We start from the raw sequence: 18,123 nt of genomic DNA, 5'->3' as shown, positions 1-18,123 counted from the left end.
CTTTGCTATTTTGGAATTTAGCTAACATTTCAGCTATATGATAACTATTTTGGCTGATTTAAGCCTTTTTCTTTTTTTTGTCAATTTTGGAGTTTGGCTAACAGTTCAGCTATATAGCCATTTTGGTTAATTTAGGCTTTTTCAGTTTTTTAAGACCAATTTGGAGTTAAGCTAATATTTCAGCTACATGATAGCTGTTTTGGCTAATTTAGGCATTTTTTTTCCTTTTTTAATGCTATTTTGAATTTAGCTAACATTTTAGCTACATGCTTAATATTTTGGCTAATTTCGCTTTTTAAGCTACTTTGGAATTCAGCTAACATTTCAGGTACATAATAACTGTATTTTAGCTACATACTAGCTGTTTTGGCTAAATTAGACATTTTACTAGTTTTTGGGGCTACTTTGGCTTTTCCCTAATAATTTAGCCAGCTATCAGCTTCAGCGATTTCAGCTATCAATTTCAGCATCGTCAGCTATCAGCACTGGCATTTTCAGCGGCCACATTTATCTTACAGCATTCACACTAGAATTATCGCAGGTAATATAATACACAATTGCAAGTACACAAAGTTACACATAAAATGTATTGTATTAGTTACAATTGAGACTATATATAACAGTAACAAATGAGACTAACTCTTCAGCATTTGGCTCAAAACTACAGCTGGATATCTCCAATATTTCCACTATATTTGATCGAGGAGTGAGAGGGGCTTTAAGCTAGTGGGAGAGCATGTAAACAGAGAGAAAGGGGAAGGGAAAGGGGGGCGGGGTGAATTTCTAATAAACTCCTGCTGCTCTGCAGAATGGGAACGCTTAAATAAAAAACATAGATCAAAAAATGATCAGAGTGAGACTTCAAAGACAAGGTCCCGTAAGACTTAAAGGTCCCATAATTTAGAGGAGGTCCCACCACAAGAGGACACGATTGACTTCTCTGTTAAAACTCACCAGAATCTGATCGACTCGGTCCCGCTTCTTCCTGCCAAATTTCAACATCTTCTGCCAGTCCGTCTTCTGGTTCTGGTCTTGCTTCAGACCAAACAGTTTTAACACTTCAGTTGTGACAAATTCCTGTAAATTTTAAATAAAAAAAACAGTGAGACATGTGTTATGATACGACACATCAACTAAGAAGTGCCAGAAAAATATTTCACTATTTAGATTCTAACTTAAGAATTACCTGAATATTAAAATATAATTAAAATGATAAAATATTTGTAATTAAGCGCTGCAGCTGATGCTTTTACCCAAGCAAATAGAAGCTGCTTTTCTTTTAGAAATTAAGTGGAAAACAAAAGTCGGACTGAACTACATGTATGCTTATAAATAATAAATAAATATCACGATCACAGTATTGATACAAGTATCTCCAAATAAATTATCGTGATATTTCACTGAATCTATGTATTTTTTACAACCCTCTGAATAATAACAGGAAATATATTACAAAATAGAATAACATTTATTAGTGTATGATCAATAAAAATATAAGAATATTTTTAGGAAGAACTCAGTCAAGAGATATTCGCTTTATTTTGAAGGTATAAAAATGGGCGTTTGCTCCGACTCTGGAACTCTACCTGGATTCTGTTGATGTCCCCGGACGTCTTAACCTGGTAAATGGAGGAGGACTTGACCTGGCGAGGTTTGACCCACTGCGGCTGATCGGTGACCGGATCCTCGGAGTAAATCTGCTGCAGTATTTCCCACGTCAGATCAAACACAGCCTGGAGAGAAAACGTGATTACAGTACAGAAAGAAAGTCAGAAATATTTACCTTTTAACATATTACATTTAGCTAACATTTCAGCTACATAACTATTTTGACTAATTTAGATTTTTTTCATTTTTTAAGCTAATTTGGAGTTCAGCTAATATTTCAGCTACATGCTCAATTCTTTTGACTAATTTAGTCTTTTTTTGTTTTTTTAGGCTAATTTGGAGTTTAAAGGGTAACCAAACCAGGAAGTTGGAGGCTGACTCCACCCACTGCTGAAATTTGAAAATCCAGCCAGGTTATTTTAAACTTTTTTTTTTTATTTTACAGTCATGCATCAGGGTAAAGCAGATTGGATGGGATTACTTAAAACATGTACTTTTCTTTTTAATACCATTATTTATCAAAGCATATATTGAAAAATAAACCTTTAAATTAAAATTCTGCAGTGAGACCATTAAAGTCTTAATAGTGCAGTTAGCACTTTAAATTAATTGCTCAGAATTATTCCCTAAAAATGTCTTGATGGTGACGAGGACGTAAAAATGACAGATTTCCAAAGAGCAGTAGCTTTATGTGGCCCCTCTAAATGTGCACTAAACCTTTTTTATGGCTTTCCCTCCTTTTACCTGTTTGTAGCTGCGGATGGAGACGGCCTCTTGTTCCTGCTTGTGCGACTCCTCACTGAGATACTCCAGTGACGGTTTTGGGTTCGGCATCTGGGAATCCATCAGCGTTCCCGCTTTTCCCAGGTTGCAAGCCTCCCAAATCTCTCGTGTGGCGGCGTGGACCATTTTCCCCACCTCGGTGGCTGAGTGGGGAACCACCATGGCGGGCTGCTCGGGAAGTTTGGGAGGCTGGGGCAGCTCCGGCCTCAGAGGAGTTTTCCCCTCCCCGCCCAGCGAGGAAGTCGCCCCCATGGCTCGCCCGACCGACGAGGGGAGTTCGCCTCCTAGGTTTGCAGCTTCTTCTTTCTCCTTAAGTATCTGTTTTCTGCGCGAGCTGAGGCCGAAGTCTTCATCAAACCAGTCCTGGTCGTCGCCCTGGTCCTCCAGCAGCTCGCGGCTCAGCTCCAGCTCCGCTAGCCGCTTGGCGAGCTCCTCCTGACCGCTGGCTCCCAACACCGGGCTCTCCTGCTGGAACAGGATTTCAGAGTTTTCTTTATCATTTCATTGTTATTTATACTCCACAAAAGAGCCTAAAACTAACTATATATGTTTAAATTGATCTTTTTTTTTAAGTAAAATAAATTCTACATAATTAACATTTCTGTACAAATAGCATTACCTTCCTTTCTGACGTTTAAAATAGTAAGAATTACAGGCATATCAATAGTTGGTCAACATCAGGTTGGACTTTGGTTCAACTGGTCACAAAAACCTCCAGCTCAAATAAACAAGCTGGATCTGTTTGTACTTGATTCAGCCTAAAATTTAGAGATCCTTCTTATGGAAGCATACTGCTTAATCGAATGTTTATTTAATAAAAAAAAAGCCACAATGAGTCAGTGTCATAAACGTGATCCGTGTCTGTTTAGTTTGCATAATCAGGAGGACAGCGAGGTCCGCTTCTGTGGTGATGCAGAAAAGGAGTTTTCTCCAACCAGGATCGGTCTGTTCTGTTCTTTTGTCCTGACGTTGATGCTTGTGAAGCTGCAGAGGCAGGAAGGGACCGTCAAAGTCCACAAACACCCCAGCTTACAAACATGATCAACTTCTCAGTAACTCGCTATAAATAATCTCCAAAACATCTGATGTACTCATCGTTGTTAACTCCACAGAAATCCCTGAAGTCAATTCTCTAGCTGTTATCGTGATCCAGTTTGTTCAAGTAATGCAGGATGTAAACGTGTCTTTATCATCGCTTTAGGACAGGGGTCTGCAACCTTTAACAGTAAAAGAGACATTTACGTTTGCTTTCTACTTTATTTTTTAACTAATAAATGTGAATTATTTTTCTTGCATTTTCTGGCATGAATAAAAAGAGAAATATAACGACAAACTAGTATTTTCTCAAAATGTTAAATTCCTTTTTACGTTTAACAGAAGCTCATATCACTGTTAAAAGTGAAACAATGAAACAATTGACAAAAGTTATTTGATTTGTTACATTTAAAATAATAGTTTTCATCAATTTACATTATTTAGTTGAGTAAACAATTTACACACATTTTTAATTTAATAAAATCTAATAATTTTAAATGTAACTTTTCAAATTTTTCACATTTTTCAGTGTATGATTTCCTTTCAAAATAAAAGACGCCTCGTGTCAGACCAGTGCAGCTCTGGAATGCAGTAATGCTTTGTAGCTCATAAAAATATTTAAACAAAAAACACAGAAAAACATTGAACAAAGTTCACGTTTTTTTTCTTCTTCTATTGAATCCAATACACTTCCATAACTGTTAAAAACAGTTTGTTAAAATGGGTGAACACCAGTCAAAATGTCAGGGCATTGTTTGTGGTGTCCCTCAGGGTTCCGCTTTAGATCCTGAATTATTCATTCTCTACACTTTTTAAAGTTAATTAAAAATCTAACTGTTTGCTGATGAAACAAATGTATTCTATTCAGACGATGACTTAAATAACCTTTTAAAGATAATGAATTCTAAATTGATCTATTAACTTGGAAAAAAACTACGGTAATCATGTTTGGTAGTTGAAAGGAAAATTCTGAATTGTCAATACACATAAAAGGTAAAAAAAAAATGGAGAAAGTATCCCAAATTAAATTCCTGGGTGTAGTTATATTATTAATGCTATAGCTTTACATCTTATTCCAGAAGAAGAAGAAAGTATTAAACTGTGTTTTAGACCACAAATGGTTACTTTAAAAAATATTTCTTTAAAAGAGTTTGGAAAATTCATGCAAAGATGCTCATTTAGTCATCAATGTATGTTTAGGTTCACCGAGCGTTAGCATTAGCCATCCTATGGGAAATCCCATTATAGGTTAGCATCAAGCTAGCAGATTTTCACTATATGTGCTAAATCGATCTCTACTTTAATGGATCAGTTATTAAGCTTAGATTGATTCAGATTAATAAAATAATTAATTTTATCAACCCGGCCCAAGTCAACTAAATAAATAAACTGTGGAACAGCCTAGAAAGCAAACACAAACATTTTAAAGAGAAACTTCAAATACAAGATGGATGAACCAAAATTATGAAATATCCAATTATTCACTGTGAAATGTTGATTGTGGAAAAGAAATAACAACTATGTGGATTATTATGGACTAATATATAAAAATAAATAGAGGGATAGGCTTAAATAAACATTCTGCCCATTTCAAACATATATTTTGAGTTCAATTGAGTCTTTTTTTTATTTTTTAAGTATTTCTTATTGGTTTGAATTGTTCTGGGAGTTTTGTTTTGAAATAAATCCAAAAATCTTCTAAAGTTATGGATGACTTGTGAGTATCTATGTATTATCAAATACAAAATACTTTTAAAAGGTTTGTCTTGAGTTTGTTGTAAACACTTACGGATTTGTTGCATAGTTCTGGAGAGGAAAGTTCTTCTTGTTCAGCAGGAAGAAAGAAGGGCAGACCGTCCTTCTGTTCGACTGGAGAACTCCACTCGTCTTCCTGCTTATTTTCTTCATGCTTCAGGTTAGCAGCTACGATCTTCTGCTCTTTCACCTTTTTGATTTCAGAGAGCTGCTTGACAGTTTGCTCCAGGAAATCTTTGACCAGCTCATCTGCGAAAGTGTCCACCGATTGTTTCTTCTTCTGATCCGCCGTGTCGTTTTTGATTTCCGTCTTCAGATCGTTCGGGATGAAAGGCTCGGAGACGTCTTTGTTTCTGGTTTTGTCGTCTCTTTCTACGTCTGAGATGATGAGGGGAGGATCCTCAAAGTCCAGAATGATGTTACCGTTGGTTACCGGATGACCGGACTCATCGGTGTGCGGTGAAGTGAGGTGGGAATGTTTCTTCTCATGACTGACATTCCTATTTTCAGATCCAGACTCTTCACAAACAGACTGAATATTCTCACTTTTCTGATCTCTCTGTCTTTCAGAAGAGTCTCCGCTCGGTTTGTTTTTCTTGTCGTTTGAGAAGTCGTCAAAGAAGGAGTCTTCGTCCTCGGTCGTATCGTTGTAGGGCTCAAACCTCTCGGGGAAGTGCGTGATTTTGTCTGGAGGAGCAAAGATCCCGTGGCGTTCCCTGCACTCGAAGTACACCACCCCGTCGTAGGTGCCGTTGTTGCTGCCCTCAGATTTATCCAACTCCACGCCGGCCCAGAAGCCGTTAGCAAAACTGGTCGCGCCTTTGAACCGGAGCGTTCCGGGCTGAACGCTGCCGACGAGAACCCGATCTCCGATGCTAAAACTCGGCATTTCGTCACCTTCCTGCTGGGGAGGAGTGGGCGGGGCATGGCTGGAGTTTACCTGGTAAATGTCTAGTAATCTTCCAGACGAGTGACTTTCTTCACTCTCGAGAGGATGCTGACTCAGCTCCTCCGAGATTTCCTCTTCTCCAACACTATCTTGACCGTCTTTTTCTGATCTCCTGATTTCAGACGGAGAATCCGGTTTGGAGGAGTGGTCCTTCCCGGATGAAGAATCGGCGGACTCAAAGTCATCGTGGTATCTATCTGCTCTAGGAGAAGCCTCAGCATCCTTTAAAGATTCGCTCCTTTTGGAGGAGACAGATCCGAGATCATCTGCAGCTGAGTGAACAGAAATATCAGAAACGGCTTCTCTCTGCGCGTCATCGTGTTCCATCCGCTGACTTTGTTCCAGCGCGGAGACGGCTTGATCAGGTTTGGGTGGTTCTTCTTCCTGGCTGAGTTTGAACAAATGTTGAGAAAGTTCATCTTCAGGTTTGGACTTTAGTTCCGGGTCTTCCTGCACATCTGAGGCGGGTTCCTCAGACTCGGACTGCTGCCTCCTCTCTGCTGACGGCTCAGGAGATGCTGCTCGCTCCTCCAAAGACCAGTCTTCGTGCAGAGATCTGTCACGGTCTTCCTCATGGAAAGAGTCTAACATGACAGATTTCAAATAATTAAATATTTGGATGGAAACATTTAAAATACTTATATTTAAAAAAAACTTACTGTAATCGCCTGATTCGTTGATTTCTTCAGAGCTTTTGACGGTTTCTGGCCTAAAATGGAAGAATTTAGATTTAAATTTGATGGAGTCGGGTTTGTTTTACTACTTTTCATATTTCTCAGGTGTATCAGCTTTTCTTTACCTGTTGGAAGGTGATTTAGCAGATGATTCCTCTTGAACCTGCAAGCTTTCAGGGGTCGAATCAGACTCCTTACAGAGTTCTGCCTTTGTTTTCTCGATAAAGTTGTTGTAAGTCTACCAGAAGAGTTTGAGAAATTCACGGTTTAAAGCATAATTCTTGATTTGGAGATCCATTAAAACAGTAACTCAAAGACGTTTACCTCTAGCTGTTTTAGTAAACTTGCTTCCTTGGCCTTCAGTCGTTCTTTGTGGCGTTTCTTCTGCTCCTTCTTCAGCTGGACGGCCATGAGCTTTCGCCCCCGGAGCTCCTCCTTCAGGGCTTTGATCCGGCCCTCGATGTCGCTCTGATCGGAAATGTTTTCTAAAGGAAAACGGGGATGAAGCATCGATATCAGAACTATCTAATTTGTGCTGTCATGCGATTAATTTTTGTGTGATTAATTAATCGTGACCTGTAATTAATTAATCAATTTAATCGAATTTTTTTTTTTTAGCCTCATAATTGCTGTTAAAAGCCTAATTTTTAGGTATTTTATTGAAGTTTGTGACATTGTGGTGCATTAAAAGATCAAAATGAAACTAAAGAGGCGATTTAATAGAATTTAATTTAATTATAAAAGAATTCCAACCTTTACTTTGACACCACCAAGAGGTTATTTTCTTTTTAAATGTTGAACATTTAAAAAGAAAAAAAAACATTAAGGCTTTGGGGCGTTCTAATAAACCGCATCAAAAAACAGTAGGAACAGTTTTATGAACGAACCAAAGAAAATTACCTCAATGACCTTCTTATTAATGCCATAATCCACGTTACTATACCGATTTATCACAACAGTAGAAAAAACATGAGGGATTTTATTGTTTCCTTTAACATATTTGGGTGAATATAATCATTTTATGGACTGGGATGAAGCAGAAAAGAATAAGAGAAGAGAAACTAAGAAGAAAAAAAATGAAAGAAGAATTGAACTATCTACACATTAAACTTTGTTTTTGCTCTTTTATTATCTGAAATATAACCAAGCGCTAACAAGTGAACTATCTCGCTCTTGTGCAGCGTATGTTTCTTTCACAGCGTGTGCTTCTCCTGCGCTACTCGTATAACCTACGCTACTCCTGAGCTACCTGCTCGGCCTGAAACTGTTCAATTGTAAAATCGCTTCTGTAAAAATATTTTCAACTTAAAAATATAACAGAATGGAAGTTCAAATAATTTATTTAAGATCGATATTTGTCTTAAATGACCATGATATGAGCGGGATAAAAGGCTTCTCTAGGGGTGCATAACACGGAAATGACCATCGGACACAAAAATGAGATTAACATGATCATTTGACAGCCCTAAATCTAATAACCCAACATTCAACACATTACTGCTTGACATTTCCTTCCTTAGTTCATTTTTGTGAACACACTTAACTAATTTCAGAATTTGTGAGAATCATGCTTTCAAACATGTACTGTTCTGATACAGAAGCAGCAGAAAATATTCAATTTGTTATGTCTTAAAGGACAAAATGTGCTTATCTTATCTTAAAATCAGGCATTCTACACCAGTTTCAAAAAACACTCTAAAAGCTTTAAGCCTTTTGTTAACCCTTTAATATGGGGACAGTTGAAACGTTACAGTAAATCAAAGAACGTCAACAGTAGATCTCCGGTGTTAAAGGGTAAACCTGGGACTCACCAGAGTGTGTGACCATAGTAGAGTCGGGGGGGTGGACGACCTCATTGGGGGTCTGGGAGATGGAACGAAGAGGAGTGTTTGCAGGAGAAGCAGCATGGCTGTGGCTGCCTTTGTGTGGAGAAGACTAACGAACGAGAAGAAAAAACATAAAACTTCTGTAAGATGAGGCTGTTCAGAAAACCAAATGTTCAAATAGTAAAAGTCATACTTTTCTACTGTGAATCTGTGAGGCTGACGTGAAGTCTTGTGAGTCATTTGCAGGGCTGCTCTGCGCTGAAGTCAAAGGTGTTTCTGGGACTGAAGACGCACTTCCTGGTTTCCATTTTCCCTCGGTGTGAACGATGGAGTCGGGTGTTGTTGAACGGTTTCCTTCTGTATTAAATACGGAAAAATGTAAACCAAACAAAATAATCATTTTTGACATTATGAACTCTGAACACTAAGTTTAAAGCTGCAGCTTTCATTTCTTTGAATAATCACTTTTTATGAAGAAAAATAAAAACTGTTTATAAAATCCTTTTAGGCATTTGCTTGTAGTTGCACAACATTAAACATAAATTATCCTATAATAACCTAAAATGTCCCAATCTGCCATTGGCACAGTACTCTGTGGATTTTGTCATCATTACTGCACTCTACTAATGAGTACTATGATACTTTAAAGACTTTATGGAACTATAAAATTGAGATTTTCTCGTTTGCCTGAAACAAACTTGATATTTCCACTTGCTGCAAAAACCTCAGAACAAAACGATTCATTTCCAGTTATTGCTTGAGAAAAAAACATGTCCTCCCACGAAAGACAGTCACTTGATGATGCACAAATACTATATGAACTTGTATGGTGCAAAGAGATGCAACAGTTACAAAACTCACGATTTGGATCATGTCATAGTTTGAATACTTTTTCGGACCAGTAAAAAGGGAAAAAAAAGGAAAAATAACTACTTTAAGAGGGCCATACAAGGAAAAGACAACTTTTTGAGCTTTTAAGTGTATTATAACCTCCAAAGTGGTATTTGGATCCATTCCTCTTAAACCTGCGCTCTCAACACTAGTATCTCCCATACCCACAAAAACGAGCGGGTCCTCACATGCTGATGTCACAAGGTGAGAACCGCCCCCTCCAGGCTAACACAAACACTTTCTCCGCAAAGCTAGCAGCTCGAGGTAGCGGTGATCAGCTAGCTTTGCGAGGCCCCACCCCCGCCCCACTTTGACGGCTGCCCAAGAAATGAAATGGGCGGCACCCTCAGGGAGCGAAAGGCGGAGCCTCAGTGATTGGGTTGTTTTTCTTCCTGGTATGAAAAGAGTTCACAAAAATCACTCATATCATAAATAATTTGTTTTTTAGTATTGCAAAAGTAAGATATGCTCATTTATTTGGATAAAGTTTACTCAGAAAGACTTAAAAAATGATATAGACCCTTTAAAGCTAAAAAAAATAACTATTTGAACATTTTGACATCATATATTTTGAATAAAACCCCCCAAAACCAGTATCTTTCATCTCATAAATAATTCTTAAAAAAAAAAAAAATCAACATGTTCATACAAACAAAGGTGCAGCATTGGATAATGTATCATTAAAGAAACATGAAGGATGGATAGAAGAACGCATGTTAGAGGTGTGAATTGTGTGTCGTTTGATTGGAAAATGGATTTATTATTGGATTATCTGTGATCTATAGTGGAACTCAAGACTCACTTCTCGGTTTTTAACTTATGAGCCACTGGAAACCAAAAAATGTCCAACCAAACAAATTGCGTACATAAATGCAGACAAAATAAATCTTGTATTGACTTAATTTCAATGATCGCTCTTCCTCACCGTTCTCCAGATCAGTTTTAGACTCTGAGCTTTGCTGGGAATCGGGCTGAGAGGCGCTTTCAGGGATTTCAACCTCCGACTTGTTCAGATCTTTTTCCAAAAGTCGTTTCTGTTCCCAAACCGCCAGCGCCTCTCTCTCCATCCTCCGGACCTCCGCCTCCTCCTGGTCCAGCCGCTGCTTCCACTGCAGCAGCTCCTCGGCATGGTGACGCCTCTGCATCAGCTGCTGCTCTCGCTTGGTCAGGAATCTGCAGACGTGAAGGAGGACAAAGGTGAAAACACAGAACATGTGATGAGGAAAGAAACACGATGCAGATGTGTCAAGAACAGGGAAAAAGTGCAAATAAGAGGTGGCAGGAGGGGAGAAAGAAATGAAAACTCACCGTTCAAAACATGCCTAAAACAATATTCCACAAGAGTTCCCTTAATTAGGAAAGTGATGAAATGTCAGTAAGGAGAAAGGGGGAGCAGTGAGGCGTCATGCATAAAAATAAACACATTTTGCAGTTAAAGGGGTTAAAAAGAGCACAAAATTAAAAATAAATCAAGATCTTGAGGACAATCCTTCCAACTTGGAGTGATTCCCAACAAACCAGGATAAAGTGATTTAAAATAAAGTAAACTTTTTCACTTCTCGGGCGGCTGACTCCTACATATCTCTGCAGATGCCTATAAAAATAAAAATAAAGGGCAGTCAGGTGTTTTGTAATGTTATCTCCCACAGCTCTGGTGCCATTACAGTGCAGTAATATTTAGCTTTTATCTAATTTAGAGACCTTTCTCTTGACCTAATGTAAACTGATGACAGCCCAGACACTCCAGAAAGAAACTGCTGGGGTTTTTCAGTGCCCTCTCAAAACACAATTACCACCAATAGCCATCTGTACTTATTATCCCATACTATGCAACAGTTACATAACTAAGTAGTTGGCCGAGATTTACTGAGCTCATTAAAGAGATAGGCCTCTCCGTCTTTGCTCCGTTCTGCTTTAACTTAATTGCCTGAGTGTACTCTTGAAGACGTTGGGAATGGGACGAACGGCCATAATGCAACTGAAAAGTTACTTATTTCATTAATTCCAGGAGGAGAAACTGAAGAAAAGCAAATGAAAAGCCATTAGTGGAATACCAGCTTTGAGCTGGAAATTAGGAAAAGTTTCTGTTCAATAAACATAACCTCTGACTGTCACGGAGTTTGACGTTTTTGAATTACAATTTAAACACAAATCTGTGGAGGAAACGATTAATGCGGAAATATTTGCTTTGTTTTTAGCTGAATTTGTCAAAAGGTTATCTTATTTAAGTGAAACACCTTCCCTTGGGCACTTCAGATTCAGTGGGGAAAAAAGGTCGCCAACTGTGCAAGTTCTCCCACTTATAAAGATAAAAGAGGTCTTTCATTTTCATTCCCTCGACTATGAGAGACAAAAGGAGAAAAAGAAAAAACATCCAGAAAATCACATTATCTAATTTGTAAAGAATTTATTTGTAAATTAAGTATTTGTTCAATCACAAAACTTAATCTCAATACTCTGTTATATAACCTTTGCTGGCAATGAAAGCAAACGTTTACTGTAAGTCTACACAAACTGTTGCTGGTATTTTGGTCCATTCCTCCATGCAGATCTCCTCTAGAGCAGGGATGTTTTGGGACTGTTGCTGGGCAACACAGACTTTCAACTCCCTCCAACATTTTTTCTGAGATGTGGAGACTGGTTAGGCCACTCCAGGACCTTGAAATGCTTCTAACGAAGCTGCTCCTTTGTTACTTGGGCAGCGTGTTTGGGATCGTATCATTTTCAATTATAAAAGGAGGTTTTCACTCTAAATCTGACCATACATGGCTCCACTCATTCTTTCCTCTAACTTTAGACGGGCCTGCACATGTTCTGTCTGGCTTTAGCAGGAGGACACGTCTTCCACTGCAGGGTTTGTAGTGTGTTACTGATGGTAGTTTTTGGTACTTTGGTCCCAGCTCTCTGCAGGTCATTCACTAGGTCCCCCCCATGTGGTTCTGGGATTTTTGTGATCATTTTGACCCCTTGGGGTGAGATCTTCCCCAGATAGAGGGAGATTATCAGTGGTCTTTTCCTAATAATTGTTGATTTTTTCACACCTATTATAGATTTGTTTCTGGTGTCCTAAGATAGCTCTTTGGTCTTAGTGGAGTTTTGTGTGTGACTGTTTGAGGCTGTGGACAGGTGTCTTCTATATAGATAACCAATTCAAACAGGTTCCATTATTACAGGTAACGAGTGAAGGACAGAAGTTACAGATCTGTGAGAGACAGAAATCTTGCTTGGTTGCAGGTGACCGAATACCGTATTTTTCTGAATATAAGTTGCAGTTTTTTTTCATAGTTTGGCCAGGGGTGCAACTTATTTGTGTGTGTTTTTTGAGACATAAATAGGTTCATATTTTTATTTTTCCTTAAGGGGTTGTTTCCTCTAATAACCACTAGAGGGCGCCACATCTGTGTATAAGTATTTGTTACTGACAACAGCAGAAGAAGAAGTGTCGTCCAAAACAAACATGGAAGAGAATCTGATTGTTTTCCTCTTAAACTTTGATATTTTTCTTATACATATCAAAAGGTTAGTATTCTTGTATTTATTTATTTTTTTTGTTACACCGGGGTTGGCAGATTTGTTCTGAAACGTAAGATTTTTCTCCTAAAAGTGCGACTTCAGAGCGACTTATTTATGGTTTTCCTCTTCTTGATTAGACATTTTTTGCTCCGTAAATTACGGTACTTATTTTCCACCATAATTTACAAATAAATTCAGTAAAAATCAAACAATATGATTTTTTTTCTCATTTTGTTTCTCATCTTTTAAACTTGCACAATTGTTGTCTTAATACTTTTTGCCCCTCTGTGATTTGATTAAAACTCCACTCCTACACAAACTTAATCGCTCTAGTATTTGAAAAAAATAAACCAACAAACACAGAGAATAAAGTCGTCATTCACCATTTCACCCCCACTAACCCCCCAGTGCCAGTGGATGGTAAAACAAGCATGATCCATGGGGTGGGGGTGAGGCAAACGGGGGCGGGGCGGTGCGGTTAGGAGCTCTTACAGTACCTGACCAACTGCTTGTAGATAAAAAGCTGGATTTTAGGGTGGAGGTTGGGAAGACAGACACTGAGGGAAGCCCAGTGTTGGGCGGTGAACACAGAGAAGAAGAGGTGGACAGGAGAGCAGTGTCTACAACACACAAGCACGACAAGAGTCGCACAAACATGGACACAAACGATGATGCAACAAACAAAAAATGCAGAGGGGGAACAGACAAGTAGAGAAAAAGGATAAAGTGGTATGAGAAAACCATCTTTTTCACCCCGAAAATCCATTTGTCTGTCTGCTGTGAGGAAAACCCATTTGTTGAACTGTTTTTGTGGTCAAAAATTAGAGAAAGAGACACTGACTGAAGCAGATAAATTATTATATCAATTAAAATTTGATTTTTTTATGAAGGGTTAATAAAAAGAATTGTCAGTAGGCAAACATCTGTATAAAAACTATATTTTTTTGTAATTTTCTTGGTATTTTTTTAGATTGTTTACAACATATTGATTTCCAAATACTGTTAGTCCACATGTTCTAATGAAACCAAATTTAAAATAAAAATATTGATATTTGACTTTTTCCATTTATTTTTACTGAAATAAGACATTTCTGCTCCCTGTAACCTCACCGTTTCACTTCAGTTCCTCTCTTTTACACACTAGATCTCCACTGCTACTAAAAAGTGTACTTGTGGTGTTTTTTATTTATGGTTAACACAATTAACTAGATATTTACCAATGTTTCCAGATTGCTTGTTTGTTTTATATATATAAACGTAGTCACAGTTAAAACATTATTACCAGAAATCACAACTATAGACAAAATAAAGATAGTTTTTCATTTGGAGGAATACAAATTGAATCAATTTTGAATCAATCGATTTTAAAATATTATTAAAAACTGCTAAAATTACCAAATAAAAACATCAAATTTTAGCCCAAATCCTCTAAATAAGGCCAGATACTCGTATTTTTCCAGAGCAATCAATGGAATTTGAATTTATCTTTGTTCAACTGACCGTTCAAAAAGTTTAATAAAACCTTCGATAAATGTTGAAACATTAAGCTGTAATGAAATGAATGAAGCAAGAGGAAATCTTACTTTAACTTTCCGTTAAAGTAAAGAGAACATTTAAAGAAATGTTTATGTCTTTATATTGACATTAAGGAATTTAGCGCCAGACTTGATCAGATAAACGGGTGAATTATGAAGGTTACATTACTTTTCATCCATGTGGGAACGCATTTTCTTCAGCTTCTGCATGATGCTGCTGGTCTCACTTCCAGACACTGAATGTGACGGAGAAGGACTGCGGACGTCTTCTGCGAGGCTCACGTTGGACGAGGCAGCTTCAGAGTCCACATGCTCTAATAGTGGAGCCTCCTGAGGAGTAAACAATAAAAACAGGCGTCATTTAAAGCAGGGGTGTCAAATCCAATCGCACAGGGGGACAAAATCCAGAAACGCACTTTATGTTGGGAGCTGACTATGGAGGGATTTTTGTGCCCCCATTATTGCAGGCAAAAGTCACAGTTTTGAGATCAAAATTTTATATATTGCAAACAAAATGTAAAGTGTTAATGATAAAGATTCATAATTTCTAAGTAAAATATTTAATATTTGCTTTTACAAACTTTTATTGGGATTTTAATGTTTTTAGATACGTTGTGTCTCATCTCACTTTAACCCTATCTTTGATGTTGATACGTTAGAGGCACAACGCATCTAAAAATATTTTTCAAAGCAAAGAATAAAGTTTGTAGATGCAAAATAAAGTTTTTGAAAGCACATATTAAATTTGCTTTCAAATTACAAATATTAAATATTTTTGTTTGCAAATTATGAAAATTTTGATCTCAAAATTGTGACTTACGCTTACAATATGGTGGCACAAAAATCACTCCATAGCCGAACAGAATAAACATTTATTGGACACACAAGAACTACATTTTTAAAACTTTAAAAATGTAGCTTTTTACCTTAAATATGAATAATAACAGACGGGAATATTATTCCAGAATAAATCAACTTAAACCTTAAATAACTTTCAAAATTTTACTTTCCTTAAAATATATTTTTTCAAAATTATACAAGTTAGAAATGAGCGCAAGTTCACATCGGGGCATTAATAACAATAAAATTAAATGATCTGGAGGGCCGGGTCCGGCCCCCGGGCCTCGACTTTGACACAAACCAACAACAAAGAAAAGACAGAATCGATTCAACTCTGATGTGTATTTGCTTCATTTTAAAACCAGATTAAACTACTGAACGACCACAGGACTCACAGGTCGACTTTCCCCCTCAGCACACTTCAGACGCTCTTTGAGTCGCAGGGTTGAATTTCTCATCCGTTCGATCTCCTGCTGCTGTTTCAGCAGCAACTGTCTTTCTTTTCTTGCTGCTCTGTTGGCCTCCTGGAGCCGCTTGATCTCCGCCTGGAAAATCAGGGAGAAAAGGCAACATTACAGTTAGAGCTGCCATGATTAGTCGACTAATTGATGACTAATCGACTATTAATATAGTCGACAACTAATTTAATAGTCGATTAATCGTTACTTTATATTATATGGAGTCAGAGGGTAGAAAAGTTGAATGTTATTTTTGGACTACTTTGGCATTCATTAGGGTTTTTTAGGCTAATTTAGAGTTTAGCTAATATTTCAGTTATATGCTAGCTGTTTTGGCTAACTAAAGCTCTTTTTAACTTTTTAGGCTGTTTTGGAATTTTGGAAGCTAGCTGTTTAGATTAATTTAGGATTTTTTCAGACTATTCTGGACTTTTGCTAATATTTCAGCTACATGCTACCTGTTTCGGCTAATTAGGACTTTTTTCAGGTTTTTTAAGCTAGTTTGGAATTTAGCTAATATTTTTGCTTCATGCTAGCTATTTTGACTAATACAGCTTTTTTTGGGCTAATTTAGAGCTTAACAAATTTTTCAGCTACATGCTAGCTGTTTCGGTTAATTTGGGCTTTTTTTGTTTTTTTAGGCTATTTTGGAGTTTAGCTAATATTTCAGCTACATGCTAGCTTTTTGGCTAATTAAAGATTTTTATTCTTTAGTTTTTTAGGCTGTTTTAGGATTTAGCTAATATTTCAGCTACATGCTAGCTTTTTGACTAATTTAAGCTTTTTATTCTTTAGTTTTTTAGGCTGTTTTAGAATTTAGCTAATATTTCAGCTACATGCTAGCTGTTTCGGCTAATTTGGGCTCTTTCTGTTTCTTTAGGCTATTTTGGAGTTTAGCTAATATTTCAGCTACATGCTAGCTTTTTGGCTAATTTAAGATTTTTATTCTTTAGTTTTTTAGGCTGCTGTTTTGGAATTTAGCTAATATTTCAGCTGCATGCTAGCTGTTTTGGCTAATTTAGGATTTTTTTGAGTTTTTAAGCGAGCTTGAAATTTAGCTAATATTTTTGCTACATGCTAGCTAATTTGACTAATACAGGCATTTTTAGGCTAATTTTGAGTTTAGCTAATATTTTAGCTACATGCTAGCTGTTTTGGCTAACTTAGGCTTTTTTAGGCTAATATTTTAGTTGGCTATCAGCTTCAGCGTTTTTAGCTATCAATTTCAGCATCTTCAGCTGCCAAATTCAGCTTACAGCATTCACACTAGCATTATCACACATAATGCTATTGTGAATATGTGTAGTTTTTACTTATTTAAAGCTAATGATGGTTAAGATGTGTGTTTTACATCCATTTTGATGGCCGGATTATATGACTAATTGAAACAAATAATCATGATTAGTCGACTATTAAAATAATCGTTTGTGGCAGCACTAATTACAGTTCAACCCCAAGACTCTAAATCCTTTGTGATGTCATTATCTTCCAGTACCTGCTCCTGTTGTAGCTTCATCAGAAGTCCTCGCTGCTTTTTCCTGATGGGAGGCATCTTATCATCTTCTCCTTTGTCCCTCAGCCTCTTTTTCTGAAGCTCCAGCCAGGCCAGCTCTGTTCTGGTCTTCTCCTTCACAGCTTTCTGGCGGAGGTGCAGCAAAGAGCTCTGATGCTGGAGTCTCACCTCCTCGTCCTTCATGTACTGACGCACCATGTCCATGGTGAACTGAGAGAAACTGTCCTGCCCACCAGAAAAGGTGATGTGCACATCTGGCGTCTACGGGGAGATTAAAAACAGTTGAAACATTTAGATAAGAATAATTAAAAGTCAAAGATACTTCAAACTTAGAGATAATGTTACCATGTGGGAAAAATCAAACTACTTAAATATAAATCATGAAAAATTATCAATAATACAAGAATTAAAATAAATGTGCTCCAATCTTCCTTTGGCAAACACATTACAGGTGCATTAGTTGTGCGTCAGCTCACCTTGTGGTTGTTCTGCGACGCCGTCCCTGTCACCCGCGTTGCATTGTGACTGCCCCCATCGTCTTCTGACTCATCCAGATGATGGGATTTCTTCTCAATAGTTCCACGGCGATGCGACTCTGATGGCAGCACAGAACGAAAGGAGCGCTCCTCGATCTCGTCCTCCGTCATGGACTCGTCCAACTTGAGGGAGTACTCCGTGGCGACTGATGTACTTTCTCCTAAAAGGCAACAGACAAAATCAGCCAATTCTACGTGATAACCTTG

The 18,123-nt window shown here is 37.6% G+C and overlaps 1 protein-coding gene across 7 annotated transcripts in view; it reads right to left on the bottom strand.

Moving 5' to 3' along the window:
• The window catches only part of cep350 (centrosomal protein 350), a 52,231-nt gene that overhangs the window by 2,820 nt on the left and 31,288 nt on the right, over window positions 1-18,123 (bottom strand). For 3 of the 7 annotated variants that reach the window (XM_024278917.2, XM_024278918.2, XM_024278919.2), the window contains 15 exons: window positions 17,857-18,077; window positions 17,363-17,641; window positions 15,805-15,954; window positions 14,739-14,899; window positions 13,532-13,654; window positions 10,447-10,694; window positions 8,824-8,987; window positions 8,616-8,739; window positions 7,129-7,289; window positions 6,930-7,042; window positions 6,790-6,839; window positions 5,216-6,714; window positions 2,353-2,859; window positions 1,587-1,733; window positions 955-1,077 (listed from right to left, as the gene is read on the bottom strand). In XM_024278917.2, the coding sequence (XP_024134685.1) occupies window positions 955-1,077; window positions 1,587-1,733; window positions 2,353-2,859; window positions 5,216-6,714; window positions 6,790-6,839; window positions 6,930-7,042; window positions 7,129-7,289; window positions 8,616-8,739; window positions 8,824-8,987; window positions 10,447-10,694; window positions 13,532-13,654; window positions 14,739-14,899; window positions 15,805-15,954; window positions 17,363-17,641; window positions 17,857-18,077 (4,070 nt within the window). The remainder of the gene's footprint in view (window positions 1-954; window positions 1,078-1,586; window positions 1,734-2,352; window positions 2,860-5,215; window positions 6,715-6,789; window positions 6,840-6,929; window positions 7,043-7,128; window positions 7,290-8,615; window positions 8,740-8,823; window positions 8,988-10,446; window positions 10,695-13,531; window positions 13,655-14,738; window positions 14,900-15,804; window positions 15,955-17,362; window positions 17,642-17,856; window positions 18,078-18,123) is intronic. The other 4 variants (XM_024278920.2, XM_024278922.2, XM_024278924.2 and 1 more) reach the window with 4 other exon arrangements.

This window comes from Oryzias melastigma, linkage group LG4 (assembly GCF_002922805.2).
Source record: "Oryzias melastigma strain HK-1 linkage group LG4, ASM292280v2, whole genome shotgun sequence".
NCBI classification, from domain to species: Eukaryota; Metazoa; Chordata; class Actinopteri; order Beloniformes; family Adrianichthyidae; genus Oryzias; species Oryzias melastigma.
This window is presented reverse-complemented; position numbering and strand designations above follow the sequence as displayed.